The 14397-nt window shown below is 46.6% G+C and overlaps 1 protein-coding gene across 1 annotated transcript in view; it reads left to right on the top strand.

Moving 5' to 3' along the window:
• Nucleotides 1-8117: 8117 nt before the first annotated feature.
• Nucleotides 8118-14397, top strand: part of ATP2C2 (ATPase secretory pathway Ca2+ transporting 2) — a 60346-nt gene continuing 54066 nt past the window's right edge. Inside the window, exon 1 of the mRNA XM_054579113.1 lies at nucleotides 8118-8282. Within this exon, the coding sequence (XP_054435088.1) occupies nucleotides 8184-8282 (99 nt within the window). The 5' untranslated portion in view covers nucleotides 8118-8183. The remainder of the gene's footprint in view (nucleotides 8283-14397) is intronic.

Here is a 14397-nt window from a genome sequence, read left to right as displayed (position 1 = left end):
CTGTGTTAATATCTTGTTTCTCACTAAGCATTTGTCTGCTTTATAAAAAAAAATTTAACAGAATTTTTTATTGAGGGAAATTTACCTGAGAAAAGTACACCAAGTACAAGTTCCACTCAGCGACCTATTACGAAGTGAACATCCCTAAGGGCAGCATGAGGATGAGCTTTACTCAGGGTGCAGCGCCAGGCTTCCCTGGAGGGGGCACACGGGGGAGTCTAGGCCTGAAGGGATGCGGGGCGGGGGAGCTGTTGCCCCTGTCAGTTGCTGCGGGGAGAACAGTCAGGTAGAGGGACCTGTAAAGTTCAAAGGCCAGGAGGCTGGACCAAGATAAGTTGTTTGACAAACCGCCAGGAGGTGGGGCTGGGGCCGAGGGGGTGGGGCTGACAGATGGGGCCAACCGATGCGGCCAGATAACAGGGGACTTTGTGGGCCAGCGTTGGGAGTCCAATTTTACTTGGGCACGGCATCCCAGGTCCCAGGGTGAGGTCCCAGGACACAGAAGTAGCAGAGGGGGAAGTGAGACAGGGAAAATAAAGGGGGCGTTCTCCCAAAAATTACCACTGTGGGCCACTGGATCCCGATCTTTTGGGAGGGTCCTGGGACACAGTGTAGGTCATGCCTCAGGCTACCATTAACTCCATATTTCTGGCCCAGGGTGCCAAAATAAAATCCCTCAAACAAAAAAAAAAAAACCAGAGTAAGCAGCCTTCACTTCAAGGTGAGTGTGGACAGCTGTGTCCAATGGCATCTGCTTTGGGAACCACGCAGGGCTTTGAGCTTGCTCTGCGTTCATTTCTGACAGGTTGCCCACACTGTCGCACAGAGGGTTGACGGCAAGGGGAGCCAAGAGGGTGGGGGGGATGGCCGCCTCGCTGCCCCCTTGCTTGAAGGGATTCCAAGCCCCTTCAGAATTCCTCAGCCCCAGGGAGCTGAGTCTGGGGTAGTCTTCACCAAACCTAGGAAAAGAAAGCCTCAGCTGACCTCACTGGGAGCTAATCCACTTCAGGCACAACCTACCTCGGGAGACTTTGGGTTCTAGCAACTATCAAAGATATTAACTAGGGACTTTGAACTCTAATGATATTAAAAATTTGTACATTTAACCTCTGATCAGTCTTCCTGGTTTAACTAATATATTAACTCATTCATCCTTCATTCAACAAATACGTATTCAGTGCTTCCTTTAAACTATATCTCTGTTGAGATAAAATTTGCCATTTTGACCATTTTGAAGTGTGCAATTCAGTGGGTTTTAATATATTCACAAGGACCTGCAACCATCCCCTCTAATTCCAGAACATTGTCATCATTCCAAAAAGATACTCCATAGCTGCAAATTTCCCCCCTCTCCTCGGCCCTGGCAACCACCTAGCTGCCTTCTGACTTCATAGCTGTGCCTAGTCTGGACATTTCATATGAATGGAATCATACAATATGTGGCTTTTTGTGTCTAGTTCTTTAATTAACATGATGTTTTCAGGGTTCACCCATGTTGTAGCATGATCAGTACTTCATTTTTTATGGCTGAGTAATATTCCACCATGTAAATGAATCGTGTCCTGGTTATCTATTCGCTGCTGATAGACATTTGAGCTGTTTGTTCTCAGCACCTTCCTTCAAACTTGGACATGTAATGGAGTGCCACACATTGTAGAAACTACAGAATTGGTAGGGATCCCTTTGCAGGACATCTTACTTGGTCCAAGAGCCAGGAAGGAACTCTCAGGAGAAGGGACAATTCAGATAAAACCTGAAGAGCGAGCAGGAGTTATCAGGGAAAGAATTTGGGAGAGGGGGCTCCCCCAGGAAGCAAGGCAGGCAGAGGGGACAGCTCAAGCAAAGAGGGAGGGGAGAGAGCTTGTCCCTGGGGACTTTGGGAAGTGAAGAGGTTTGGTGTGGCTGGAGCAGGGGGATCAGGAGAGAGGCAGGGGCCAGGGCTCGGTGGCTCTGCTGTGGCATGCGAGAGTCTGGACGTGAACCTGACGAGAAGGGAGTGGGCTGGGGGGGGGGGGTGACATGAATAGTCATGCGTCTTGAAACCCTATTGGGACCGAGGGACTTTCCAGGAAGTTTCAGTGCTGAAAGTGGGACCGTCCTAGCTAAACCCAACGGTTGGTCAGCTCCCAGTGACCGTAGGGAGCACAGACTAGGGAGTTTAAATATGGCCCTGGCTGGTGTGGCTCAGTGGATTGAGCGCCGGCCTGCGAACCAAAGGGCCACCACTTCGATTCCCAACCAGGGCACATGTCTGAGTTGTGGGCCAGGTCCCTAGTAGGGGGCACATGAGGGGCACTGATTTTTCTCTCCCTTTCTTTCTCCCTCCCTTCCCCTCTATCTAAAAATAAATAAAAATCTATAAATAAATAAATAAATATGGGAGGCCCAGGGCCTCTTTGCTTTGGACTGGAAATCTCTTGACCCTAGACAACAGGTCTGGATGCTTTTGAATTTTTAAAATGAGAGTAGATTTTGAAAGGGAGTCAAATTTCCAATTATGTGACAGTCTGGAAAAAGCAGAACTATAGTGACAGTAAAAGGATCAGTAGTTCTTCAGGGGGTTGGCAAGAGGGAGAGATGAAGGGGATTTTTAGGGCAGGGAAACTATTCTGTGTAACATGGTAATCATGGATGCATGACATCAGGCATTTGTGTATTTTCATGTAAATTATGAACTTTACATATGGAGATCTTCTCCTTCAGCCACACTACCACTTTCTAGAAGGTTCCATAAATTCCCTCCACCCAAAGTCATTTCTTCCTCTTCTGAAACCTTTTGGTAAAATAGATCTATTCACGTACCAGGTCCAAACAATTGTTGGTAGCTACTTAAAGTGTGATAAGGAGAATGATTTCCAGGCCTGTCCCAGCCAAAGGGGAAATGTCACCTCTGAGTAAACAGTGATGTCTATCAAGGCTGTAAGGTAAGGAAGTGGTGGCATCTGTGCTAGGTATTTATCTTTTGGGATTTAGCAAATCCCAAGGCACATTCATTTGGCACCTGGATCATGTTCCACAGCGCTGTGCCCTGCCTCTCCTGCTGGAATTAAGCTTGTTAGGAGACCAGAATGCTCACAGCTGTAGGAAGTGCTCAGCCAATGACTCTCTATCATTTAGCACATGACTATGACAGAAGTGACAGAGAGAGTATGACATGAATAGTGCCTGGAACAGGCTATGTGCGTGACCATAGTGTTGTTGAAATGTGTGAGCTGTTGCACAGACGTGGGTCTCACTATGGTGACACAAACTATGGGCCTTGGCTCTCTCCTTCTTTCTGCTTGGAATACTGTCCCCTCAGATATCCACAAGAGCCACTTCTCATCTCATTCAGTCTCTGCACAATTGTCACCTCTCATGACTGCTCCAGCTACAGGAGCCCCACTCACTCCCTAGTCCCTATCTCCTGTACTTGTCCTCATAGCAGTGTTCACTCTACTAGTGGCCTGGCGCTGCAACAACAGTAGCCAGAAACTAGTTGGCCTAGATCAGTTCTCTCAGTCCTGGAGGCCAAAAGTATGAAATCAAGATGTCAGCAGGGCCGTGTTCCCTCTGAAGGCTCTAGGGGAGGATCCTTCCTTATGTCTCCCAGTCCCTGGTGGCCTCAGGTGGCTCTTGGCTTGTGGCCTCATCACTCCAGCCTCTGCCTCTCTCTTCATGTGGCCTTCTCCCTTTGCTTGTGTCTCTCATCCTCTGTCTCTTATAAGGATACCAGTCATTGGATTTAGGGCCCACCCAGTTAATCTAAGATGATCATCTCAAGACCCTTAATTATATCTTCAAAGGTTATTTTTCCAAATAAGTTTATGTTTCCCATTTCTGGGGATTAGGACATGAGCATATTTTGGGGTGGGGGGCATTACTCAGCCCACTGTCCAGAATCGCATTACACGTTGGCTTGTTTGCAGCCTGGGGCACCAGCTAGGAGGGAAGATACAGGAGTGAAGAACAGAGTGTGTGGTGTTCAGGGGCCTATCGCCAATGCCACATAGCAGGGGCTTAAAAATATTTGCTGAATGGATGCAAGCAGCTTACCACCTAAACTGCACTTTTTCATCTATAAAATGATTATATTATATTATTGCACAGCCATTAAAAAAACAAACAGAACTGAGGGTTTATGTAAAGAGCCGTGATTTCATACTAAGTGGTAAAATTAAAAATATGTATGTGTGCAAAATATGCCCTTTGTACATTATACCCTCTCTTAAAAGAACAGTTTCAAACGCCAACCTTATAATTTGTGAGTGAGATTTATTACTGAATAAATTCTAGGTGCCTCGGTATTGCATTGAGGTCCCCAACAGGGTGTATTGTTGGGAGATAATTTATGGGAAGTGAAATAACAGCACTTTCCTGTAGAGAGTGAATGGGAGTTGAAGAGCACGACCTCATTGCTCAAGGTGCCCAGAGCAGATATTCAAGAACAGCTGGATGCTTTTGGCCGAGTCCCACCCTTGACTCTTAGTGCTGGCCAAGGCATCAGGATCACTGGAAGCTGCAAAGCTCAGAAAGTTTCCCAGCACACTCTCTTGTCTGAATTGATTCGATTCTTTGAGCATAGACTCTAGAATTCAGCAGGTTGAAGGAGGGGGGGAAAACTCTCAAAGGAAACAAGTCTGAAAGTCAGTGGTAATGTGCATGGATTTCAAACACAGTGAAAGAGCTAAGAAAAGATGTTGAAAACAAATATAAATAGCAGGGTGTAATTTGGGGGGAGAGTGGAGAGCACACAACAAAAAAGACTAAAAAAAATAACATGGATGGTTAGATTAAATTACTAAGAATAGAAAAATAAGCAAAAATTATAAAAAAGAAAGAAGAAAATCACAAACAAAAATTCCTTTACATCTGTAAGAGGAAATCAAAAGGGATGCTGTAAATATTTGCCTTTATTTCTGAAATGCATTCGGGTAATTCCTGGTAAAATTTTCAATGGGACATGTATTCTGAATTCAAAGTAAAAGATGACAGTAAATAAAGACATCAAATATCTCAAAAAGCATGGAAATAAAATGTGAATGAGGATGGTAGAAGTCAGTCTAATGGTAACAACTATAACAATGTAGACATAATACATTTCCCTATTACAAACTAATAATCTCAAATTAAATAAAAACAAATTTCAATGACCTGCCATTTATGAGACATGTTCAATATATATTTTTGTCTACTATGCCAGATACTGATGGACCAATGATGAAGAGTTCCTGCTCCCACAGAGCTTACATTCTGGTGGAAAATGAAAAAAAGACAGTCAAAAACAAGATCAAGTATAGATCACACAGGGGGAAGAAACAGGGGCAATATTAACTCCACAAAGTAGAATTTAAGGAATACATTTTAATGAGAGGCAGATAGTATTAAACAGTTACAAAAGTTGCAACAAGCAGGTAAATCATATGCACTAACCAATCAAGAAGCATAATACAAAAAGCAAAAATTCAGATGTACAAAGAAAACAGGGACAGGAAAGCAATTAGACTGGGAAGTGTTAAACTCTTCATTATCTTCCTGTGTCTGATCAAGTAGACAAAAATAAAGACATAAACAATATAACTAAAAAGGATGAATAGCTACAGAACTAATTTACAAAAAAGAATACAGATTATTGATACCCTTATGAAGAATACACCAACTTTTCTAGTGCCATTGAAATATTTATAAAAATTGAGTACAAACCAGACACAAAGTCTCAATAAATCAAGAAAATTTAGTACACATGTGTTCGGACAACATTTTCTGATCACAGTGAAGCAAAAACAAAAATTAAATAAACTGAAGCCTAAGTGTACCCATTCACCTGCTTCCAGTCACATAGCTTATCTCTTTATCTGCTTTCTCTGTGGTCTACTCCACTTTTTTTTTTCATCCCAACAGGTCCAGGTGTTTCACAATATTCACTACACAGAGTCCTGAGTACCGTGGGCATTCTCATACCTGATCCATGAATTCCAGCTTTGACCTCTCTGAGTTTTGGCAGAGGCCACAGTGATCAGATCCAAGAGGCTGGACTTTCAAGAAAAAGGCTGTTGACAAACACATCACTCCCTGTATGTGTTATACCATCCGAAGAAATGACATGTGATTAACACCCTTGGGAAAGCTTGAAGTTCTATGTCAATGAGGCATTTTTTCTTCCCTGGATCAAATAGTATCTTAAAATAACAGAATCCAGTTAGAATGAACTGAGATATAACTAAGCCGAGTTACCATGTCTTCTTTTATATTAATAATGGAATTTCCCAAGGACCTACTAATGTCAGGTATTGCTGGGCACTCTACCTATGCAAACATTAGCTCAGATCCATATACAACAGGACTGGGAGGTCGGCTCTCTCCCCTTTGTTCCTGTAGACCCCTCTTCACTCTCCTCCCTTCCTCTTTGAGTTTTTGGTCCAGGGGGTACATCCATGGCTTCCTTTGAGAGCCATTTCCCTCTACTCATTTCTCAGCTCCACACAGCTCCCTCCTCCAAGTAACTGCTTTCTCCTTTTGCATTCCAGGCCTTTTGTGGTAGCATTTTTTAACTATGGCTAATTTTGGGAAATTGCACAATCCTTCTGGTTTCTCTACACCCTGCCCACACCTTGGTAAGTAGTCTGTTTATCAAAATCTCCCCAAATCACTCAGTTTGAGGGTGCCATCTGTTTTCTCCTGAGATCGTGACTAGGTAAGTACTGCCATCCTCATTTCATGGATGAGTAAACTGAGGTGGAGAGAGGTGAAGTTGCCCAAGGCCATACATCAGTCAGGGACAAGCCTGAGGTTCAAATCTGAATTTACTCACACCAGAGTTCTACTTTTTCCATTATCCTTGGGCCTTTGTTGAAATTGGTAGGGCCAGAAAGTGCAATCCTGGTAGGCGCTTTTTGTTTCTGTAAAGAGACAGGATCTACAAGAAGGGCTGCCAGAACTTCCTATTAGGTTGAATGGGGCTGAGGTGGCCACTCCTTGTACTTGAGGTAGGTGGCAAATATTTGCTTAAAAGGGGCAGCACAATTTAATGGACAGATACATAGGCCATGTCCTATAGTGAGTCCTTAAGTAACCGCACTTCATAGATGAGAAAAGCCACCTCCCTACTCAGTGGTGGGTCTTGTTCTGGATTCTCCTCCCACATGAAGCCAAAGCCCTTACACTTTGGAGTATGACACATCCCCTTGGGGGTTGGACACCAGCTGCACTACACACTCTCTCACACACTTTGGGAGGCATTCGAGTCCAGCAGCTCCCCTGTGACGATGATGATACCACCAGTATACCCTGTGCCAAGCCCTGCCCATGCCCGGGGCCTTTCTTCTGCAACACCGTCCATTAAGTCTTCTCCATTTTACTATGAAGGAGGCACTATCATGGTGACCATTTTCCAGATGTGTAAAACTAAGGCTCTGACAGTTTAAAAAGCCTGCCCAAGGTCCCACAAATGGCAAGTGCAGAAGCCCATTCTGCAGAGGAGAATAATGGGTTCAGGGATTACCCAAGACTACCCAGAGCGCAAAGGCTGGGAGAGGGGGCCATCAAACTCCCTTCTCCTTTCTGGGTTTCATTCCCAAGGCCCTTCCCGAAGGTGAGATCTTGGCCTTCTTTCATTACAGCCTAGGGAGCCGCTGCTCAGAGAGGACACGGCCGCAGCAGCGGCAGGAGTCTGACTCAGCTCCTGTCCACCGTGCTCCCAGCGCCTTGGGGTTAACCACTCGGCTCCCCAGGATTACCTGGGCGCTTGTTAAAGTCCTGCTTTCCAGCCTGCTCCTGACCCAAGAACTTAGGGCAGGGGGGTATCCGGGAATGTGCATTTTAAACAAGCCTTTGCTCGTCCTCCTTCGCCCCAACCCCCCTCCAGGTGATTCTCATGATCTGGCAAGTTTGGGAAACAGCCCGAGTTCTGAGGCGCCGCTGCAGCTCCCCCGGTCTCCGGGGGCCGTTGCTCTCCGGGGAGTCCCGGGCGAACTTCCGAGGCAGGGCGGGGCCGGGTGAGCTGAGAGCTGCCTGGACGCGCAGCCCCGCCCCGGGGCGGCGCCTCACCTGCAGCGGGCAGGTAGGCGGCTCCCTGGAAACCTGGACCTGGCCCAGGAGGCTTGGGAGCGCGCAGCCAGGCCTGGCCTCGCCAGGGATAGAGACACATACTCAGGGCGGCCGCCGGCGGGACCGGAGGCTAGGCGAGGGGCCTCCGCCCGCTCACCATGGTTGAAACACGCTTCTCCAAGTTCCTGCAGAAACTCGGCTTCTCGGGCGCGGGCCATCAGTACGAGCCGCTGGAAAGGGACGAGTTGGAAACCTTGGTGAGTATGGCCCACCGGGCGCAGGGCGTGGGACCTGACCCTCCAACCTACCGCACCGCACCCCAAGATCCCATCCGCGCATAGCGAGTCCAACAGGCCCTCCTCCCCCAGATCCTAGAGAGAAGTTGTCTTCAAAGCAAAGCCAGCTCGCTGGTGTTTCTGCTCTCGGTCAGGCACTCTTGCCACTTAACTCTCCGCCTCCAGCCCATTTTGCGGATGCGAAATTGAGGGCGATCCCCAGCTCGAGTCTCTCAGTTGGTTAGAGCATCGTTCTGATATGCCAACGTTGAGGGCTCCATCTCCAGTCAGGGCACATACGAAGGAAGCAACTAATGCATAAACAAATGAAACAACAACATCGCTGCCCCTCGCTCTTTAAAATCCATTAAAATAGATAGATAAAATAAAAATATATTAAAATAAACTGAGGGCAAGACACATTAGATACATCCCTCAAAGGGCACACAGCTAGCAAATGACACTAGGCTTCTCCAACTTCAGAGAATTGAAATTCCTGGATCTCCAACAGATAGGCTGCTCTAAGGATTTTTAAAAGCTACTTGAATTGGGGGGAAAAAAAGTGATGTAAAAAACAATAGCAGCAGAAAACTTTAGGGCACATGTTTTTACCAATAATAGCAATAATGGTGAAAATCAAGGTAACCGTAGCCAGGACTTCCAGCTTCACTTCTCCTGTCTCCAGCGTCCTTTTCAAAAACCTTTTGGATTTGTGTGCTGATTTTGTAACCTCCAGGTGACCCCTCTAGGATAAACCCCCACAGGCATCTCAGGGAGGGGAGTTTTTACCAGCAGACAAACTGTGGCAACAGCTGTCCCAGAAAACCCCTTCTCCTTGGAGAAGCTAGAGGTGACAGTGGTCACTGGTGTCTCTACAGCTTTCTCCTTAGCTTGTGTGCAGAGCTTGCAGCAGGACACAAGAGCGGAGAGCACTGGATTTCTGCGAAAGCATCTCTGGGACATTGCAGTTTCTTTGTTTTAAGCTTAATCAGCCATTCAAAAATAAAATTCCTCTGGAGGTGCCCATGAGAACACAGTGCTGCCTTTTGACTGGTGAAGGGAAACCTCAAAGTTAAATTTACTTTTTTAAAAAAAATTCTCACAAGAGGATATGTTTATTGATTTGGAGGAGGGGGGACAGAAACAGAGAAATATCAATTGATCATACACACCCCAACCAGGGATGGAACCTGCAACCTTTTGGTGTACAGAATGATGTTCCAACCAAATGAGCCACCCAGCCAGGGCTAAATTTACTTTTTTAATGAAAAAAAGCAGCTCAAAAAACTTGATTTCAAACATTTAATTTTCCTCCCCCAAAATGACAATAGTCAAAACATTTCAGTTGTAGGATTCCTAAATATTTGTGCATTTTAGCATGTGAATTCTGGCACTAGGGTGATAGACCACAGGACTATGGAACTAGCAGTTCTCAAATCTCTATTTTTCTGAAGCAATGTGTGCGTTCAACATGGATTGAGTACAGAGTGTCATTATTTTACCAAAACCCATTTCTCTACTTACGTGCAGTACAATGCATTTTGTTAAAGGAGTTTGAAGTTGGCTTGCCAACATGATTACTTTTTCTACAGACTTTTTCCATTTTTTAATTTTCATTGTCTGATTTTTGCATTAAGCTGGATATTTTTCAAACTCCCCTGATGTGTGGTTGGCTTCGGTCATATTTTATGAGATGTCCACGTGCCCTCAGGGATCATCCAGGTGTGCCTGGTATGAAATAACATGAATAGAGATGCTGGCGTGTTGACCTCTGCACCAAAGTGAACGTCATTCCCCAATAGCTTTTAAGAGGGGCCCTCAAGGGTGGGACAGGTCTTGACCCATCTGTAGGTATGGAAGGGGCTGGGGCTCACCCACCTGGTTGTGGACCTGTGTTCTCAGCTGCATCCTAAACGGCTGTGTGACAGCTTGGCAGTGTAGCGTGACGGGCGTACTGGTGACCCAGGCAGCCAGCCGCCAAGGCAGGCCGAGAAACAAAGTGTCCTGTCTCTAAAGGTGGCCTTGTGCAAACCCAGGAAATTACAATAAAGGTAAGTGGGGAGTGTAATGAGGGAGCGAGGCCGGCCGGGCGAGGCGACCTGTTTACCGCCAGTTCAACTCACAGCCTGAACACTTCCTTTGCTCTCACACTTACACCCTCCAGTTTGAACTTTTTCCTCTCAAGAAAATTTGGGAAAAAAAAGCAAAGTTGGCTACAGTGATTGTTTCCATAGTCGTCCTGACCCTTCTACGAGCAATGTTGCATGTGGCGTCCTGGGCAATCTCTGAACCTCCTGACCACTTTGCTGAGTCACCTCAGCTAGAGCAGGTACTACTGAGCACCTGGTGGGTCTCCTCCTGGGCCTCTTCAGTTCGAGGGAAGTTTTATTGTTTAAGAGCCATTGTCTCAGTCTCAGATATAATGGAGAATGAAGAGCAGGGCAAGGTGGGGGCGGGGCGGGGGGACAGGTGGCTGAGATGGGGACTTAGGTAGACCCAGAGTAAGAAGCGACAGGGCCCGGAACTAAGCACAGTTCTCGTGGCTCCAGTGACACCCCATTCTGACTGCATTTCCACTGAATGGAAAAGAAAGGTGTAGGAGAAACACCCTTGATGACTGGGGAAAAGCTTGTGTCTGCTGACCTGATTTTTGGGTAAGGAGAACTGTTGGACCAGAAATTCCTGCTTCCAGGATGGCTCTGGGGGAGTTATCTCTGACCCTCAGGGCTGCCGTATCTTAGCTGAGGCTGCAAGGCTCCACCCTGCCCTGCCTTCCTGGGGCTCTCCAGGGGGAAGACTGAGTTCCAGCAGACTGATGTGATGGAAGGGGCGAGGATCGGCTTGCGGGCTCACTCCTGTGGTTGTTCACAGGTCTCTGACCCTGGCTATGTGGTCCTCCACACAAGGCCGCCTCAGGGATGCTTCCCCAAGGATGGACGCTCTAGCCAGGGGTGTCCAAACTTTTGGCCTCTCTGTGCCACCCTGGAAGAAGAACAGTTGTCTTGGGCCACACATTAAATAAATTACGACACGTAATCACAAAAAAAATCTCATAATGTTTTAAATAAATTTACGATTTTGTGTTGGGCCACATTCATAGCCACCCTGAGCCGCATATGGCCCACGGACCACAGGTTGGACACCCCTGGATCTGTTTTCAAGGGGCGGGGATTAAGGGTGTGTATGGGGACGCAGGGATGATTGGCAGCTGTCTTAGAGGCTGCCTACCACAGTAGGGAACCAGTAGTTTCTTAAATGAGATCATTCACATAAAAGCCAGAACCACATCTGGCACACAGGCTGTTCCAGAGTTACCTATTTTTGCTAGTGTTTTTACTAGTCTTGAGTTCTAGTCTTTATTTAGACTCTTTTTGATTAGATTTTGATAATGTTGTGCTGAGAATGTCTAATCACATGTACATGTACAAAATGGCTTTCAGTGTCCCAAGAATATGTTTACTAGTTTAGTTGGGACACCCAGCCTCCTACCTAAGCACAGCTGCCAGCAAGCAACCTGTGAAAGGCTGTCAGTGGCTAACAGTAGAACTGGCTGGTTCACTTGAAGATAAGGTGAGTGTTGGGCATTGTGGAAAGGATGTTTCTTCAGTTAGTCTTGATTATCTAGGTGGTGCTCATCGACTGTAGCAATTAGCTATGTACAAATACTGGATTCACATGAAGTCCTGCTAGCAATGCCATGACACTTCTCAATGGTTCGACATTTTGGAGTTGACTCACTGCCAACTCAGCCATGTGCTACTCGATGACTCCATTGTTTTTCCCTTTGAGCCACTGAGAAACTCTCATCCCTTCAGTGTGTCCGTGATTGTGACTGTCCTCTTGATGTCCTTCCCCCAAACACCAGCATATTAACATTTGAACAACAGATTCACCTTCCTAGAATTATGCTCACAGTCTTTTTTTTTTTTAATCTCCTATCTTTAATGAACTAGGAGTTATGCATATTTTTCCTTCCCTTTCTTTTTCCTTTCTAAACTTGTCGTAATTTTTTTCATAAAATTACGCAAGAAAACTTCGTACAATATGAAATTCTCCTTCACTCCCCCACTTTGCTCCCACTTTTGTCTTTGGTGTGTGTTGAGGGGGGCAGGTACTGTTTGCATCTCATCAGTTGGCAGTCAATAGGTTACTGTTTGCATGGGCAGTTCTAGAAAGGCTGTGGTTAACAGCATTAGAGTCTGTGATCCAGGCTACCTAGATGCACATTCTGGTCCTGCCACTTGCCAGCAAACAGTGAGGCCTGAAGCCAGTCCCTCCGTGTTCCCTGCCTGTGTTTCCTTCTATATGGTGAGGTCATGCCGTACACGTGTCGGATCTTGGCGGGGCGGGATGACGGTGTACAGCATTTCGGGCAGCACCCGATCACAGTGATTATCGTTCACATCCAACTCCGTATGTTTTTAAAAACATACATAGAGTCATTCCTGCAGTATTGGCAAGTCAGGAGCAGTTTTCTTGCTGTGTGGGCACTTTTATTTAACCCACCCCCTAGTGAGGGGCATTGAGATGGTTTCCTGTTTTAATGATTAGAACCACATCCCGGTGAACATCTGGGGAGGCACCCTGTTATTCTGAATCCTTACGAACACCCCTGCAGAAATCTGGCGCTCAGGGAGAGCGGTGACTTGTCCAGGGTCATACCACTCTCCCAGGAATTCGGACCCAGGGCCGCCTGAATTCTATGCTGGAGTTTTCTCTACTCCAACTGGCCAGGTTTTTTTCTTCTATAAAGTTGCTGTTTTCCCCATTTTAATTAACAAGTGCTTCATGGAGAGACACGTTGAAGCTATGTCAGTAGCCTATTTCTCAGACCATTTTCACTCTGTAGTTTTAGCATCTGTTGATGAACCTCGCCTGAGTTGATGACTCACTTTTGCAGTGTTCAAATCCCGTCATTCCTCCCTCATTTATTCCCTGGTATTCTGGGGTAAGGAAGGGCTACCCCTTTCTTCTACTTATTTGGTCATTTATTTATTCATTAGTGTATCATTGTGAAGTCATAGATTCCTAGTTTATTAAGCATCTGGAAGTTTGTTCCTGTCTTTTATTTTAATGCTCAGATCATCCCAGATTTGGCTAACAGGAGCCCTTTTAAGGTGACATCTGTGAATTCTGGACATTTTTTTCATCACTCTTTGAGCACGTCCCTACTTTCTGGCATAATAAGAAATCCGGGCTCGTTTGTAACCTTCCCTGGTTCAGCCATTTCTCTCAGGATTCTTGACTCTTTTTACTGCAAGGATGGTAGGAGAACCAGACCCAGTGCGAGGCGTGCTCGTGCTGTTGGGGCGTTGCGGCTTCTGGGCCCTCGCAGAGGAGGTGCGCATGCGCACATGTGTGAGTAAAACCATGGATTCCCATCCAGTAAATCCCACAGGGCCGGTGCCAGCTCTTTCTATGTTTGTAACTCCCTTCACCAACAGTGAGAAAGGCAATTCCCTTTCTCCTCAGCATATTTACTTATTGCACCATCTCCCTGTATGTGCCCAGTCTCCTCACCTGGCCAACCAGCTGTTGGCTTCCGGTTGAACTGGCCACCGCCTAGCTTGCCGTCTCCTCACTCCCCTGACTGCCCTGGCCACCTGTAAACAAGACGCGTGCTCTGGTTGTCTCCTTTTGTTCTGTTGTGGTTCTTTGCTGCCTGGGGGCGCACCACCATCACACATGCCCATCACACACAGTACCTACATGTGATTTCAAGAGCTGGGAATCGCCTCTGAAACCCATCTTGACCTGAGGCTGGAAGTGAAGAAGCCCTGGCTGCCTCATCAATCCTCAGTACGGGGCTCCTTATCCCCGTTTTACAGAGGAGAAAACTGAGACGCGGAGCAGTCGGGGGAGTTGCCGAGGGTCACAGAGCTGGTAGCCAGGGAAACTAGAATTAGAGCGCAGATTAGTGGGACATGGGCCTGGCGATACTCCCTCCCCCCAGCCTGCTGCATTTAGGGGGTTTTCCCCTGCTAACATTAAAAGGTGCTGGGCAGGCCCTTGAGTTCATCTGTGACGCTCTTGTCCCTGGATCCGAGCCTCCTGTTTTCCGTGCTCCTCAGAGCTCAGAGTGGCCTCCTCTTGGCTC

Source organism: Pteronotus mesoamericanus, unplaced genomic scaffold (assembly GCF_021234165.1).
Source record: "Pteronotus mesoamericanus isolate MK-2021 breed Mesoamerican mustached bat unplaced genomic scaffold, CSHL_Meso_final contig_52, whole genome shotgun sequence".
NCBI lineage: Eukaryota > Metazoa > Chordata > Mammalia > Chiroptera > Mormoopidae > Pteronotus > Pteronotus mesoamericanus.
This window is presented reverse-complemented; position numbering and strand designations above follow the sequence as displayed.